Source organism: Echiichthys vipera (genome assembly GCF_963691815.1).
Source record: "Echiichthys vipera genome assembly, chromosome: 14".
NCBI classification, from domain to species: Eukaryota; Metazoa; Chordata; class Actinopteri; order Perciformes; family Trachinidae; genus Echiichthys; species Echiichthys vipera.
The window spans coordinates 22,239,295-22,257,851 of NC_139839.1; the positions used below are offsets into that span (position 1 = coordinate 22,239,295).

The following is an 18,557-nucleotide window of genomic DNA, read 5'->3' on the forward strand; positions in this document are numbered from 1 at the left end:
TCACCATTGCACCGTTCGGAGCTTGGCGCTGCCCAAGAAATTTGTGATTGGTTTAAAGAAATGCAAACAAGCCAGAATGTTTTTTTTCCCTGTCCCAGAATGTTAACTCGTCCAGCCAGACCACAGGTGCGGCAATAAAAAATATTTGATTTTGACCAGATGATGCTGCTCCATGAAAGGTCAAGGGATCACAAATTTTGGCAATCCATCCCGTAGATGTTGAGCCCTTTCACTGACAACCACAAATGTGAACCTGCTGGTGCGCTAGAAAAAGTCAGGGGATCCCCAAAGTGGGTGGGGTGCATCCTCTAGGGACCATGAATGTTTGTTTCATGGATATCCATCCAATAGTTAGTGAAATATTTCAGTTTGGATCAGAGTGGTGGAACAACCTTGCCGTCCCTAGAGCAACGGCTGCATGCTAATTAATGTATCTAGCCACCTGGCACCTAACTTGGGTGTAAAGGGTTCAAACAAGAAGTCAAGTACTTGAAAATGTGATGGTCATGCTAAACTTTTTTGTGACTGGGGTTTTACACGGACATTTGTAATCTTCTCTCACCCCAGCAGTGAGAATATCAGCAACTCTGTCACTCTAACAGCTCAGCCTTTGGGACTCGTATCTTCCCACTCGCTCCTCACACACACTGTGTTTTATATACAGACAGATGGCAGCAGCCTCCTCCCTAATCCTCCCTGCCACACTACCTCCTTCTCTCTTATGTGGCCTCCTCTGATCCACCAGATCTGACCTTGCAGGCTCAAGGTGGGCTTAAGAAATAGATAAAGAATACACTGATTATTTCTCCCCTCATGCGGTCCTATCTCTCCAACCTTGTCATGTCCCAGTATTTTTACAAGCCCAGCAAGGCATGCTCTGGGCTTTCTATTTTTTTTTTTACACTGAGACATATAGTACAGTAGCATATAGAAGCATATGAAGAGGTTATTTGGATTCGATTGATTATGACAGAGACATAGCTAGGATGACTAACCATGCAGCATCATTTAGTAAGAAAGATGAAAACAGGCAGGAGTAATGACATGCAGAGAAGCGACACACAGAAGGAAGTTGACAAAGCAAAGGATTGTACATCTCTAGTAAGAAGATCAAACACACATGGGACACACTATCAGAGCAAATTCTACATCAGATCAAGAAGGAGGGGGATGTGTGTGGAAAAAAGACAAAGTGGTGTTATAGAGTATCTGGAAGGAGAGTGTGTGGAGCTTTAAACAGGGCACAGGCCTGATGGTTAGTTAGGAAGAGATGAGGCAACAAAGCCCTTAATTGGCTGAGCACCACTGGGCTCAGCAGGGATGCCAAGTACCAGCAGAATAACCTCCCTCCACAACGACAGCGCTTTCCGAACAAATAGGTCTGTCGGAGCTTTGCACACACTCTGCAGCACTCGCTCTGATGAGTAAACCTGCTTTACAAAATTCATGGAAATTTGAACTTGAGCAGCAAACACAATAGTCCCTTGAAACAGAATCAAGTGTAGGCAGTGTGGGCGAGAGACAGTTCACACGAGAGTAGGAATATTAAATTGAATTTGAATTCTCAAATGATGCTAGAATTAAACATAAAAACTAATATTAAATATCAGATATAAAGGACAGTGCTTTTTGAAGTGAAGCTGCACATACAAGATTCATCCATCACAAAAAATGAAGACCCTAGCAAACTAAATGTTAAACGCTTACATTTTTCTTATTAGAACACCATTCATTTGGGAAGCATGATCTGCTTACTGTCACGATAATGTGTTATTCTTCAGATTGATTTAAATAAGTAAAATGCCAGATTTGCCGTATTTGTTTTTGTCTAAGGCTAGGGCTGGGCAATATGGCAAAAATCTTCTTTCCCGATAAAAGTCATTTCATATCTCCATAAAGATGTATATTATGATACAACATGTTTTCTGGTAATAAAATTAATAAATAATCTATATGAAACTACCTAATGGCTATTTTTGTATACTTTTGTGTGAATTAAATTCTTGACAAATGAAAAGTACTGAGTATTTTCTCATTATATTAAGATCTTTAGTGCTAAATGAAAATAAAGTGCTAGAATCAGAAGGTAAAGAGTCATCTAATGGCATGAAAATAGCTGTAATGCAGTTTAACCACTGGCAATAGACATTGATACATTGCAATATAAATTATATAATAAAACATATATGATCAATATATACTGTCATATCACCCAGCCCTACCTAAGACTAGTGTCCCTGTAGGGCTGGGACACTAGTCTTAGGTAAGAGCAATTAACCACCATTGAAATGATCTAGTGACATGCTTAGTCATTAGAGATAAATCAAATTCCCCATCCTGTCTTTAATCTCTTAAGTGATGCCAGGCTCCATGATGAAGGGGACATCTGTCCAGCCTGGTCCTGATCAACATAGCGTCCCTGTTAGGCAGATGAGTTAGTGTCCCTGTGCTTAATGGTGCCCTGGTAAGGAAAGATGTTCCCTAATTCAGCCACTGTCCCTGAGACCTGGCAGTGATGGACTACGGCCAAGGACCTCCTCAGGGCTGCAGCACAAAGTAGTGCAGCCCATTCATATCCCCTCTCAGACAGCCACTCTGCCATGGAAGGCCTGGATATATTTCCATTGCTGCAGAGTTATAGTTTGTTAGTCTGGAAGGAGGTAGGTGGAGTTGGGATTGATTACTCCTCAGTATGAGGGTAGGGGCAAACCTAGTAGCTAGTAGCTGCATGGTGGTCATATTAAGATGGAGGATTGACTGGGCTGGGAGGTTTAAGCTGAACTGATCAATTCTGTGATGATGGGAAAAACCTTGATGTTCTGGATGCACCAAGATTAAATATCACACGCACAACAGTTGAACAGTAGATCCATTTGTATTGAAATGAAACATATTTCTGTTAGCTAATGAGGAAATGTCAGTCTCAGGCATTTCGGCAGATACTGGATCGCTATTTGAAGCCCAGGGCCAGCTTCCCCATTGATCTGGCTGGGTTTGGACAGTCTCGCTGTGTAAGCCTGAACGGCTCTGAAAGGCTTTAAAGGCTGCATTCCTTCTCTCGCCCTGTTTTCACATCCATTCTGGAGGAAATCAATGTGGGACATCGGTAAACAGAGTTATGAGCTAGCTGGCCCGTGCTTACTGCTGGCTGTTTACTGCTAGTGTGTAAGAGTATAAAGCTACAGCTGAGGGGCCTATCCTGTCAATAGTAATAGTCCCTGTGGAAAAGACGGCATCTGAACAAAAACCTGCCAGCTGAGCAAAGTAAAACACACTGAAGGCAGCAGTACTTTTGAGGTAGTGATGGCGCTTCCTTTCATTTAGCTATTATCTACCAGTCTATTTTCTATATTTACTGTATATATCTACATGTATTTCTCTATGTCTCCATTATGATGAGATTAACTGATACTGGTCACAGAATACTGATACTGGCATACAGGAGGACACACACAGAGGTGTGTGTGTTTTCTCTTTCAAAGTGGTTTCTTACACATTTTTAACAGCATTCAAAGACTTCACACTGAAATTATGATCTGAAAGATAAATTATGATTATTATATATTAACCGGACTTGTTCATGCATGTCACATATATTCTTAACATCTTTGAAATTTCAAATGATTGAATTCCAGTGCAGGTAAAATGCCAACGGCTCTGTGAGGCTGTGATTATGTTTACTCTGTTCACCACATTATTTTAACATATTCACGTGCTAACATTTGCTAATCAGCACTATACAGAAAGTACATCTGAGATTGATGGCAATGTCACTAGTTGTGCAGGTATTGGATCATAAACCAAAGTAAAAATTAAATTAAATTTTGGAAGATCACCAAAGTTATTACAATTCATCCTGAAGAGAACCTGAGTGGGTGTGGGGCAGCAGTGACTCTGGGGATTTGGCTTGGGAACCAGAGGATCGCAGATTCATGTCCTCGTACAGATTAACTACATTTCAGTCTGGACCAAAGTGGTCGACCAAACCACCGACAGACTGACCGCCCCAGAGCCATGCCACTGGCACTGTTAATAAGAAACTAACCAGGACCCAAAGAGAGCAGTGACACAATCTCGCCATCAATATGAGATCACTAGCATGTCTGTGCTGTGGCTTTGGTCCTTGTGACCCAATGTTAACTGATCTGAGGGTCCCAGACCACATTACCTTTTAATGTGGGGGATTGTTGATTGCCTATTGCTGTTGGCAGTGAGTATCAGGGGGCCGATAGCCCAATTTTACCCCGAGGCCAACCCATGGGTTGATTAAGGCACTTCACAGAGGACGTGGATTACTTGTGTGTGTGTGTGTGTGTGTGTGTTTGTGTGTGTGTGTGTGAGAGTGAGAGAGAGAGAGAGTGTGAGTGAGAGAGCGCCTGGGGGAGAGTGTTGAGTACGAGGGGGAGTGAGGGGATAACAACCCTGCAAATTACAGCCTTCTTCAATTTTCCACATCAAGGCCTTTCTGGAGAGGGAAAGTTGCAGAATTTGAGTCAAGCTCTGAAATCCCAAATTGACCTGACGCAGAAGTGCCCTTGAGAGTGAACTAATGCGAAAAGTAAAACAAACAAAGATTTCTGCATCCTCATAGTTGACTTTCTCTGGGCCACAAATGATTAGAATATGTTTATTCCATTTGTCCTGCTGTGCATATCTCCCTCCATCGGCCTTCCTCCTCTTTTCAGCCTGGTCTGGTTTAATGTGAGACACCGACTGAGGTACAGAGGAGGGAGAGTCATTAGTCTAGTCTGTGAGACAGGAAGCATCAGCGTCATTACCAGTCATTAGTTCACAGACAGCGGGTCACGTCGCCACCGCGGCACTGGCTCTCTCAATGATTCACACGTACAGAATGATGGAGGGGCTCAGGAGGGCTGCCACGTCTGCCTCCTGCTGTTGTTGTTTCTCATGATTAAAGCGGTGGCCGGTGTGTGAGTGTCATGCGATCTGGACGGAAAAATGCACACGGAACCATTTATTTTGATTCCTTTATTCCCATCTATGCTAGTCTCAGAGGAGACACTCTCCCTGCCGCCTCATGCTCGAAGCTAGAGCGAGGCTTAGTGCTAAACAAACAGACAATTATCATGCCAATCTCTGCCTCATCGACTTCCAGCAGAGTTTACAATAGACTTTAAACAGTTCCTGATTATCTCCAAAGCATCAGGGTTTAACCATTCACTGTGTGTTCAGAGAGAGAGGACTTTTCAGTCAAAAGCCAAAGATTCAAATGAAAATTTATTGCACTTTTGCAATTAGGGCCCATATTTTTTGGATCCGACTGCCTGAAGATATGATAAGACTGGCAGGCCATTTCTCATAAACTCTTTTCAAAATCAATTTCTGCTTGCATTTGATATTTATAGCCGTCAATTAGATTCATTTACTATAATTAATTTATCATCGAGGATAAAAAAAACTCTTTGGGTTTCCTAATAAATGAGCTGAAGAAAAAGAAAACAAACGAGAGACAAAAGCAGGCAAGGTGATTAGCCATGGATGCACACAAGAGTTTAAATGAATACGCTGTTTAGAATGAAAGTGCTCCAGATTCACTCTTGTTCCTTTGCATCAATATATTCCAAATCATTGTTTTCTGTACAGTGTGAACAGAAACTGCTAGTAGCTAAAGCAGCAGGACTTTACACAATGTAGATGTGACAGAATGTAAACAGATGGACATGTAGATAGGTCTTATGTTCAGACATTCTCCTGATTTAACCTTAAAAACTTTTCATCCGGTTGTGCCGAGCAGCATGAAGCCTGACTGATGTTGTGGGTTATTTTTACCATGATCCTCATGAAGCCTTGAACTTTCATTTACTGAGCTTTATTTTCTTCTTGGCCTCTTCCTCCTCCCATTGCATGCACAACCTTTGTTTTTTCTAAAGAAAATTGTGAAATATAGCCCAGTGTAGGGATCGACCTTTATGGATTTTTTGGGGCAGATGCCGATAACGATTTTCTTTTCATCAGCCTTGGATCTGATATTTGGAGCTGATACTACTTTTGCTCCCTTAATTTGCTTCATAAAAACGACACAATGATGATAACAAATGTTACCAGTCTAAATAAAAAAAAAGGAATATTTATTAAACTGAAAAAAGGCGTCTCCAGCGCTGCCTTTGGACGCCTGTCTGTAAATAATGCTGGAAAAAACTATGGGCGAACGCAGCAGCTAGCATCGGCTGATGTGTCGGTCTATCACTAGCCCAGTGTATGTACTGTATTGTATCCTCCTGTTCTATTTCTAAGATTGATTTCAACTCAGGCAATAAAGAGTTGTAACTTTTATTTGGACTATATATCTTATATTTTATATTTTTAATGTATACATTTTTACATTATTATACGGGATGCACAACATGGATTTTGTTTTTCAGCTGAAACTGATAACTAATGACTGCTTTTCATGGCTAATTCTAATGAGATAACCGGTAATTTCACATTGTTGTATTTTAAAAAGAAGTTTATTCCCTGTAGTGAATATACATGTGAGGGTGACAAAGGCTCAGACGTAGTGAGCACAAATAGATGATTTTAAATTCCATAGCTCTGTCCTTACCAAATCTAACTGACATCACCATTATTAACTTAAACAAAGAACAGCTCTGACTCTCCACAATGGTCATTTATTTCTTCCAGTTAAGTAAAAACTTCACTAACACACTGTACTTGGCTTTTATAGAGCATTTTGCTTAGCAATCCAAACCGTGCTTAGACATAATCTATTAAATCAGACATTCAGTGTTATTCAATAAATATTTATTGGCGGATCGTGGTCTAACTTTGTTATTTCATCACAAACTGTATGAACGTGTAGATGCTGCTGCTGTAATTTCATTATCAGAATACTACATCATAATATATATTTTATTATTATCATTAGACTGATACTTTAACTGTAATGATATACATTGTGCATCCCTAATTATTATTTGATGCCTATACTTTTGTACTTAATTGAAATATTGGAGAACTTCTTCCACCACTGCTGAAAACAGATAGTTTTGTCATGTAAAAAGATGCAGAAACAGTCAGTAGCTTTGCATTACACCCCTATGCACTTATCACACACATCACACACACACACACACACACACACACACACACACACACACACACACACACACACACACACACACACACACACACACACACACACACACACACACACACACACACACACACACACACACACACACACACACACACACACACACACACACACACACACACACACACACACACACACACACACACACACACATATGGTGTATACACAGTAACTTACACTGGTTGTGTATGTGAACCCTCTCTGGTGATAACGCCCTCCTTGTCCATCAGCATCTGTCTGAATGTGCTCACTTTCTGTCGAATCTCTTCTTCTGTGTACCTGAGGAAGGACATAAAGACACAACAGTTAGTACTGTAGGCACACACAAGCACACAGATTCATCAGCACTCTGCAGTTGTGACTACTTGGCTGAGTGGTGAGCACAAGGATAAAAGTTAACTATAAGCACACAGCAAACATAAGCAGCAGCTGTTAATAAGAGCACTGAATGCAGCAGGGGCACCAGGGAAGCTAATTGTCATCCGTCATAACTGCTGCATGCCTGTATCAGAGCCACGTCACCCCCAGCTATCACAAGTCCAACAAATGGCAAAGAGCGCCCTCTGACCGTTTCCTAATCAACAATGACACTCAGCCGAATGCTGTATATTCTGATGACTTACTGTCAACCTCTCCCAGCCCCGGCGGGTTCCTTGTTCAGACCCGGACTGCATGTCATGTTTAATTCTGTAAGTAAAGCGCTGAGTTCAGAGTAACTGTGGGGCCGCTTTCAACAAGCTGACAGACAGAATACTGCAGGCTGCTGCTGCGGGAAAGCAATTACTGTCTGTAGATTTGTATTTATATTTTTGTATTTATTATTTCATTTCAGATATATTGTGTCTGTCAGTGGGTGCAACAGAAAGACATCAAAACGATCACTTAGATTTTAATTTCACTGTGACATTATTTGGTGCAGTAGATAATGAATGAATCAAACTTGAAATATTTCATGCGTACAGCCTTAGGCTACATCCTCCCAGTTTGTGAATAACACAAATAATGTCCTCTGACCACAAGCCTGCCGCTGTGAGACTGTATCCGCTGCCAGCTCTGTGAGGGGGACAGAAATAATTCATCCAGCCCGTCTGAACAAGTGCGACAGCCCCAGTGAAGTAGCTTCTGTCCTGTGTTATTCCACAGACAGGGGAGTTATGCATGTCTGTAAACTTGACAGATCGTGGCCTCTTTAATGCACTGTACACCGAGCAGATCTCTTGGTGTATTCACACCATCTCCACATTGTGCTCTGGCTGTGGTAATGGGGTGTAATGAGCTACAGAGGCAGATAAACATGAAGGGAGAAGAAGACGTAGGAGGGAGGGCGAGAGAATGAATACAGCCGTGAAAGTGTAGCCAGGAGAACGACTTCACAGAGTTAGACTGACTGGAAGTCTCCAACATTAATATTATACTGTAGTGTTCATATTAAGTACACCACCAAGAAGCATTTATGAAGGGTGCCTGGCATGAAGCAGCATGTTCACATAGAGATTCACTAATTATCCACTTTAGACATTTTAAATTGGTTATACAAAAAAACAACAAAGTCTTAGAACTCATCATCTCTTCGAGTCTTAACATACTGATATGACGATATAACGTCTTTGGTAGCATCTTTTATCAAGGCCGCATGCACTAACATGCATTTTTTACTGCATCGAGACTTTCTCCATTCACTGTGGAGGCCTGCAACAAAAGCATCTGTTTAAGGGCAACACTCAGTGAGTAACAAACCACCATTTTGAGGGTTAAGTATTCCTTTAACAGTGCCAATTTTCCAAAATGTAAACAAATAAAAGCTAATAAACATGGCAAGACGTGTCTGCACGGCAAAATTATACTTCCTGTTTTTTTTTTAAAACCCTGCTCTAGCATTAAGATTTGTCCATTGAGTTGGAACTAAGGTACCTGACTCCCACTATGAAAAACAGAAGTATGTGGGGGCTTGCAGTTTATTTTCTTGTTTAATAGGTGATAACATCTGGCATGTGAGCTCCACTTGCAATAAGTGAGAGTACAGGGGAGCTATCCATCACTCAGTGCTGAAACACAGATTCTTACTTGGCAGAACAGATTCTCTCTCTCTCTCTTCTGAGCGGGGGGCTCATGGCAGCACCAATTTTACAAACTGGATTTTAAATCAGCCAGTGGCTCATTTCAGCGTGGAAATGGCATTAGTCTGAAGAGTGTTTGTTGTTCTCAGATTAAATATAGCAGCCAAATACCATGTATTCTGAGTTTAGTGCTATCAGCGCATTGGTGGTGCGGAGAATGAGATTAGGAGAAGTGCGATGGAGGGCTGAAATAGCTGGAAGATGGCCCAAAAGCCAGCCGCTGTGACAGCACCATAAGGTCCCGCTGTACGACAATCTCTCAGCCCAGTAGCTGTCAACTCAGCACAATGGAGGCCACGAACACACACTTTATATTCATGGCTTGCCATGCACATCGCAGGAGCCATAGTCACACGTTAGCCGCTTCACAATAACTCTAGAGCAGTCCCCTCATGCTTGCAGCTGTCTATTGTGTATCAAGAAAGGATGTACAATAAGTGAAAGGGTGAGAAGGCTCAGAAAGGACGCTGCCTGAATGCACTCTGCTCAAACAGATGCATTGCCCGTACGGCTTTCTCCTTCACATCGTGCTGAATGCTGATGATGGTGAAGATGTTAGCGCCAGCAGATACCTCTGTTGACACTCCGGCTAAAGCAAGAAAAGAGGGGTCGGAGCTTGGGAAGCTAAAGCCCCTGTTGACATATGACCTTCAGAATTTCCTCCTCTCTGTCCTCTCTCTCCTCCTCCATCAAATTGCTCGATTCTGAAGTTCTGCACAGCTTTGCAGCGTGAAGCACAGCAAAATCGTTTTTTTCTTTTTTGATGGGTCTAGCTCACTGACCAAAGCCAGATATTGTCTTCCCAGCAGTGGCGCTGCTTTAACAATGAGTCTGAGGTTTAGAGGTTTGAGCCAGGAGAATCCCCCACAGCTCCTGAAAGCCTGCAGGAACCTGGTGAACGTTGTGCGGCTTCACCTGCACAGATAAAAACCTAAAAAGAAGTCTGAGGAAAGAAGACTAAAAACTCTTTATTACATGATCACCAAACTTTTGAATCATATTTAAGAATAAAATATTGAGGTCCAAATCAATCTGTGTAAATGGCCATCGGTGTTCATTTCATTAACGATAATTATGACAAAATATGTCCAACAACAACTCAGTCCTTCTCAGTCCTCAGTGCTCAAATGTGCAGTTATAATGCATAAAGTTTGCGGTATGCAGGTCGGATTCGGGAGGTTTGGCTCTCATAAGGGGTCAGATGTGTGCGACTGAACCATGCGTCAATAATGAGCAAAGTCAAGAGGACTCAGAGTAATTGCAAAGCTGCATTCTTAATCATTCAACCAGTGAAAAATCTTTTGATTTTGGCTGGACTAGATTAACTGAAATGCTTAATATAATGTGAAATGACATTTAACACAGGAATAAGACAAAATCAAAAAATAGCTGACAAGATTAAGAGAGAAAACATTTTTAATAAAAGTAATGATTTAAAGTTGAAAATGTAATGACTAATACTGGACTAAGACAGTTTGAGTTGTCGTATACTAGAAGTATGAAGGATAAAAATGACTAAAAATGACAGTAGAAAAGCATTTTTGTCTAAAGACTAAGACTTATTAAAATTGATGGCCACATATTGGATATTTGTCAGCAGTTATTGGGATGAGCACACTGAAACAACACATCTCTCCTCTGCACATTTAATTAGCACCTCTTACAGCTGTAAAGGTAGCTGCTTCCTCCCACACACACCATCTGTTCTGCCCCAACGCAGAGCAGAAGCTGATTGGAGCGGTCATTCTCAGCAAGGCTGGGTAACACCGAATTCAAACTGAAATGAATGTAAATCTGAGCATGGCACCTGTGTATGTTCATGTGTGTGTATGAGGTAGGACTGTTCGGAGGCCAGAGTTAGCCAAGTGGGGCCAAATGAAAGCCATTTAGCCCAGACCCGCTGCCGACAGCAGCAAAGTCCCAGTGATTTTGGCAGAGAGAGACAGGGCACATCGATCAGAGCGAGGGGCTCCCCGCCACCCCGGCCATGAAAAATCACCACGATTAAAGAAATTGATTGGAGTAATTAGACAGCTCCGAGCACCCACAGATTCCCCCTATTAACTCACGATCCTGGAAAATGAATAGTTGTGGACCAGAGACCATCCTTACGCTGACACTCATCGATTTGAAGAGGACGGGCCTGCATGTTTGCTGTGCGTTTGTGTGTGTGAGCCCGCTCTGACTGCCAGTGATGTCTGAAGAGCCTTTTTCCACCACAATTTGTCCCCAGGCACTGCTGTGCACCTATGAAACTCTGCAGTCATCAATCCTGCTGCAAAGAGTACAGAGGCAATGTGATGCCAATGTAGTTAGTGAGATTGAATGATGCTGGGAACATGGGAAGGCAAACCCGAACACCCCCACATTTCTATTTCAGAGGTTGAGTTAAAACGACGTACCGAGCAACAGCGAAATAGTTTAACTCTCAAGTGGAGAGGATTTTCAATTGATGCTCTCCACAGTCATATAGTTTCTGGTTAGATAACAGGTACTAGATAGACCAGACAGACAGAGCAGCAAAGCAAGAGTGCACCTTTTCTTTCACTATATAAAGCTGCCCTTTTCACCTCCCCCACGGTGTAAGCAGATCAATGGCTGGAGCAGCACAATCTGCCACTGCCACTTTCTGATTGCTCATCTTCTCTAATACCGCCTGTAACAACACAATTTGAAGCCCTTTTTTGTCCAGGAGCTGCTATATTGGCTCTTCATTGTCCCCTGAAGAGACAGTGTATAAAATGGGTCATTCTCCCCAAGATGATTTCCCTCCAATTTTCAGTCGTATAGGACACAGGCTTATCGTCTTATGACACAGGCTTTGGCTTGCAGGAAAACCTCCATCAGTGCAGAGATAGTTATTTGCTCTGGCCTTGGAGGCTCTGAGAGCAGCTCTCTTAATAAGATCCAAGCTACTCACATCTCTAGCAATTCGAGAAGTGTCACTGCAGATGTTATTAAAGCAATATTACAGCAGTAGCGCCTAAATGCTGCAATTTAGCTCCTGACTACTACAGAAAACCTCTTTGCTGTCTGTCTCTTTACTGTAGACGGTTCTGTCTTTGTATTAAGCTGCACAAACACAAATTGCAGTTATGCATCTTTGTTTTTTGTCGCATCTTTTTTCCTTGTGCCAGGCTACACCACTCTACTCAGCTTTAAAACAACAGATAGAAAACACACATCAAATTGTTTGGCCTTAAGCAGAAGAAGTAATATCTGCTATCTTGTATTGTGACGGGAATTACAATTATCATGTTTTGGGTTGGTTTTTAACATGGTAGGGGACAAAACACATTCTTTATCTCCTTGTGATGCAGAAGTTTTTCTTTATCTTTACTTGCAATGTACAGCCCTGTACATCTTGTGAAGATACTTCCCTTTATCCTATACAAGTGGGTTTGAAATGTATAATTATGACTATAATTATGACTCTGTGTAACCCAAAACACAGGACAAGTCGCACTTGTGCTCTGATACGTTGCTGTAAACGGCATGCCAGCTGGGCTGTTTGTGCTATCTGTATTTAAACTCTACAGAACCTGACCTTCAGGGCACTCTTCCTGGCGGGAGCCGTTTGTGCAGGCGTCTTGAATTTCCTTGCAAGGAAATGATTAGGAAATAAACTCCAGGTAGAAAGCCGATCTTATTGTTTCTTCATCTTTCTTGATTGACCCACATTGACTGAATTCCACAACAGTATTTAAAAAGCTCTCACTATTGGTGGAACACATGCATGCATAAGAAGAAGACCAAGCATACACACGCCTCTCTGGTGTGTGTGTCCGTGTGTGCCTGCATTGCTTAGGTGTATATATGGGTGTATGTGTTTAATGTGAAGGGTGAGTGAAGCCCTGTGAAGAGTGCTCATTAGAGAGTTGGAAAAGGCCTCAGACACCGCAGGAGTTCAAATTGTGCACAATTATTTGGCTGCAATTAGTGTGGAAAAACACCCCTGAAATAGAATCTGCACCCTTGCATGCAGAGCAGACATTGAGCTTTAAATCATGCAATGAACTGTGTTATCATAAGGGAGCAAAACCTGCTTAAAGGTAGACACTCAGCACTGGTTGAGACATTCAGTACATGCAGTGTTTTCGGATGGAAAGACGACAGGATGTTGTTCATGGTGCTTCAGTTACGTACTGTACCATCTCCTCCAAGAGCTACTCTAACAGATAACCTATAGCACATCTAATATGCATTAAAGGGCAATGTTCCCTGCAGCGGCAGTGCACTCAGTGCACAAATGACGGGGGGATGCTGCCGGGCCTTGGATTGCCAAATGAACAGACACTTTTAATTGCTGAGCCAGTCTAATTGGCTCCCAGGGTGAGGCCATCACTCATGACAGACTATTTATCCTGGTCTTCTCTCTGGAAAAGAGCATTGCTGGATAGGGTTGGGCTTTGTGTAAAGGAAGGGGAGTGTCAGTGTTAGAGAAGGAGGCAGACATCCAACCTGCCCCGCAGCCTAATCCTTCACCGAGACCTCAGTCAGGACGGGGACTCAGGGGTGACGCAGAGTCTGAGCCTGCTGGCTTATATCCACAACAAATGAAAACAAACCCCAGCCACCATTTTAATTGTATCTAATGCCTGGCATTGCTCACCCTCTCTATCCCTGTGTTTCATCCCCCGCTCTATCCCTTAATCCTGCACACATGCACTCATACTCTCTCATTTAAAGAGGAACATTAGAAATTGGAAAGGCAAAGGGAGCTGTGCCGAGCCAAGCTGGCAAATGAGATTCTCCGTTTATTATAGCTTAACAAGATGACTCGAGTCCGTCCAGAGCTTTAACACTCAGCTGAGTGGTCACTGTCCTTCAAGTGCAACTGTCTGCCAGGCGAGCTCGTGCAGCCTGACGTGGTAGTGGAGCTGGTCAGCGCGGTTGTCTGGTCTCCTTGTATTCTGTCATCATTAGCCGAGCTGCTGCCTGCCACTGTTCCATTAGACATCAGAATTATTTTTTTTTTACATCGCTCTCAAACCAGGAGCAACTACCCAGGCAGGGGATGACTTGACAGATGGCTGAAGTGCCCCCCCCCCCCTTTTTTTTTTTTATAAAGTCCAGCAGTTCTCTTGCAGTTACAGCAATCTGTCGTAGCTCCACCATTACCCCGCAGTCTTAACGAGGCCCTGCTGCCTGACAGGCCCAGTCACGCTCAGGGAAGGAGGGGCGGCTAGAAAAATTAGTGGAAGAAAAGTCTAATCCATCTCTACCATCTCAAGCCCCCCACAGGAGCATTGATTTAATTCATCTCAATGCATTATAACATGGCACAAGCAGCAGTGGGAAAGACAAAACAGCACGTACCGACATCCAGGTTTATGCCTGTCACCTCTTGTATCTAGCCTTGACCGAAAGAAAACCCCCAATAATTATCTTGCCCTTCATTCAATTAAATCCCCCTCCATTAATATATCATGGATTAGGTGGCTTTATGTTAATGACAAATGTCTGTGAATAAAATGCCACATGGTATCAGTGGGAAAGTGAATTTCTCCATACTGACACAGGATCACAGAGCTCGTCATTAATTATAGTCTCAGCTAGCCGGGAGTTTGCCTGGGAGCCGTGGTTATTCAAGCAGCAGTGTATGTGTGTGTACGTGTGTGTACGTGTGTGTGTGTGTGTGTGCGCGTGCGTGTGTGTGTGTGTGTGTGTGTGTGTGTGTGTGTGTTTGTGTGCAGTTCAGCCTGAGGGAAGCCTTATGATGGTGAATTAGGACCAACTGCAGTCCCGACAATTTTCATGGCCCTTAGCGTTCATTGAGCTCTTGCTAACTTTGTGCTGCAGGACACACATGCTAATGAAACAGGCTACGCTGGAGTGGCCCGTGTTTCGCGATGATTGTCTCTATGGCAACCTCGGTAATAACCACTGCTTGAGGATAAGGCAATTAATATAAAGTTCAAGTGTCGGCTGCAAATATGCAACAACACCAAGGATGAGTAACGTTGAATCTGTGGCATAAGATAACAAGGTTATGAATCAAAATAGGCCGCTGACACATGAAACTCCATGTTTGTGTGTTGCTTTCATCTGTGAGGTAAAATGTGTGTCATTGCTGCAATGTATGATGAAGCTACATGGTGCAATATTGGTTTTAGGGATTGCCAGGATTTGTTCCTCCCACCTGCTAAGAGCATGCCATTGTACTAATTTACGAAGCTACACACCCATGAATAAATTATATTTGAAAGCTTTAATCCAGAGAATAAAAAGCCCTGTCAAATAAGTATGGGGTCCACTGTCATTTATATTTGCTTCTATGAGATTCACTGTGAATAAGAACATGACTTACATTGGGAGATTGTTTACGACGCAAAGATTTGTACATTAGAGAAATGTAGCAGTGCTCTGTTTATTTAAATGTGCAATCAAATATTTTGTAACTAAAATCAATGAATAATGGTGTTAAATAATAATCATGCAGTCCTATTTTTTTACCATGGGAAGTTCGTGCATTTTTAAAAAAGTTGTTTCTAAAGGACCCAATCCTCAGCACACAGTGGTTCTTGTGACAACTAACTCCTACATTTAGCCTGGGGACAATGCAGAATCCCAGCACACATATAGTTTTTATTTTAACCACCAGTGAGACTCTTCACCACCTCTATGCTTCTCCACAGGCCCCAACAGCAAGCAGGGCCCACTAGAACAGTGACAAGGACAGGGTCCTTCACTGGCTTGCTGATTTTGAACATTGCCAATAATGTTAAATGGGGCAGCTGGCCAAGCAGGAAGCACCCTGGTCTCTGCCAAAATGGTCCCTGTAGAGTCCTTCAGCTAATATGGAACTGTTCCTTATTCCAGGAAACAGTCAGCTCCAGGATCGGAGCATCCCTCTCTGATTAGTTTAATTCGTGGCAGATTTATTCCACACCTTTCTCTCCACCACAAAATTATCGTCACGCAAGAATGCTTTTAAAGGAAATAAAAACGATGACATTATTGGTCATAATAGATGCCAGATACCACAACTCTTGATTATCCCATCTCATTTCCATAGCATGCTGCTAAAAATGGCACGTTCAACAAACACAGCTGCTATATGCCATCTCCTTGCAAAAACACATCTGTTTATGTCTACTACTCACCCCGCAGAGGGTTGTTTTTTCTTCTTCTTCTTCTTCTAATATTACGATGAAAATGACTTTTGTCAGGTAACAGATTTAGAATGTATTGGATTTGGAGCAGCGTGTGAACTACGCTCCCCTAAAGGTACATAACTGTCAACGTCAAGCACTCTACTACACAGGGAAAGCATTCAAGGCTTGCACTCCGACTAGTTCCTTAATAACCCGATTATAAAGAACAGATTGTCAACTGCTGTTTCACTGAAAACGGTAATGTCACTTGACATCAGAACAAGTGCTTACTCGCTTGGTGAGTTTTTGTGCTTAACACATATTGGGCTTGTTCATGCAAGAACATTTTTGCATTATGTCTTTTGATTGAAATCACTTAACTGGGCGCACACTCACATACATACACACACACACACGAGTCTTAATCAGTTGCTAGTTATAATCTTGCTTAATGAATGCCAACTCTGCATGAGTAGCTGTCCATTCATGAGATTGGATCATCAGCATAATCGTTGGCTCCAAATTGCTATAGGAGACTAGCCACTCTGCTCCGTTTGTGGGCGAGTTTCCTTCACAAAAATGTCACTAAAGATTCAAAAGAAATACTTTACACTTCAAGTCTCACTGTCAGAAATCAGCAGACTAAAACCTAACAGACGTAACAGTGTCATATTAGGGAACTTGAAACAATTTGTGTCTTTACAGCTGCCAACACTGTGTCATCTGTGCCATACTGTGACAGAAACAATGGAGAAAAGGTTTGGATCCTTGTTAGATGCTACAAAAAGCAGAGTTAGTAGGGGTGTTACAGGAGTATCCCCTGGACACAGACCTGCTTAAAGACCGTTTTTGAAAACAGGGGTTTGAGGGTGTATCTGAACATGTGTGTGTGTTGTATATTCTGGCATTTGTATATTTTGTAAATGATTATTTGCATTTGTTTTATTATTAGACATTATTTTTTATGTAAAGCACATTGTGCTTATGTATATATATATAAATAATGTGAACGGTTAATATGCTAAAAATAAGGTTCGTCAATACAAGCGACCCCTTTCACACTGTCATTTGATACATTGTCAATAAAAAGTAGAGCTTTGACGTACTGTAGAAGTGCTTCTTGCGTGAGACTCATGGTATTATTGTCAATGGTTGCTCATGTTGTGTACTTACCCCTGCTCCTCCATCATCTCCTGGAGCTCCATACATTTGAGCTCTACCCTCCTCTTCCTCTCATGGTCCAGAATCTCTCTGTGGGGCTTTTTCACCAGGACGGGCTCTGCTTTGGGCTCCTCCACCTCCTCTGTAGCTGGTGGCCCCTCCTCAGTTTTAGTTTGTAGGACAGCAGTCGGCGTCAGCACTTCTGATCCTGCTGCCGTTCCTGCTCCTGCTCCTGCTCCGGGGGCCACGGGCTGGGCCATCCCATTTGCACCATCCTTAGGAGATGGAACCCTCGCCGCATCATACATGACTACTGAACTCTGTGGAGACACAGATGATGGAGAGAAACTGTCAGATTTTGGCAGTCTTAGACAGTCTCATTTCATGTTAGTGATTTAACATCCAATCTTTCCATGTAGCCTCACTGGGAGGATTTTGGCTGTTTACTTTATTACTGAATTCTATGCACTGTTAATGGAGCTGAGAGTGACACATACATTTGGTAAAATACAAAATTAAGATATTCTTGGCTTTGGAGACTGTGTAGAGCTCCTCGAAGAACCCTTTAACGCTGCCGAACCCCTGTTGGTCAACCACAGAGGTGCCAACTGATCATTTCACATACAAACCCACATCTTGTCTGTACAACAACATATTTAGATGGACAGTAAGCCGAAAACACTAAACAGTAAGCTGAGATGTTAATACCTCTGGACAGGCTACAGCATTGCTGCCTGAACTAAGCAGTACCCCAAACACACACACATCAACATGCTGTACACATGCGCACACACACACACACACACACACACACACACACACACACACACACACACACACACACACACACACACACACACACACACACACACACACACACACACACACACACACACACACACACACACACACACACACACACACACACACTTACACTTGCAGTACATTTAGACACACATTGCCAGCGACAGCGCTGGCAGCAACTTCTGCTCCATGAGTCAACAGCCCAGTAGGGCCTAGAAGCAGGTCAGGGGGAAGAGAGTGAGAGTTAAATTCCACTTTAAA

The 18,557-nt window shown here is 42.6% G+C and overlaps 1 protein-coding gene across 1 annotated transcript in view; it reads right to left on the reverse strand.

Annotated features, from left to right (window-relative positions):
* Positions 1 to 17,800, reverse strand: part of srrm3 (serine/arginine repetitive matrix 3) — a gene marked incomplete at its 5' end in the record, with an annotated part of 36,467 nt that extends 18,667 nt beyond the window's left edge. Inside the window, 2 exons of the mRNA XM_083926641.1 lie at positions 7,295 to 7,396; positions 17,505 to 17,800. Coding sequence (XP_083782767.1) covers positions 7,295 to 7,396; positions 17,505 to 17,800 — 398 coding nt within the window. The remainder of the gene's footprint in view (positions 1 to 7,294; positions 7,397 to 17,504) is intronic.
* Between the last annotated feature and the right edge of the window lie 757 nt (positions 17,801 to 18,557).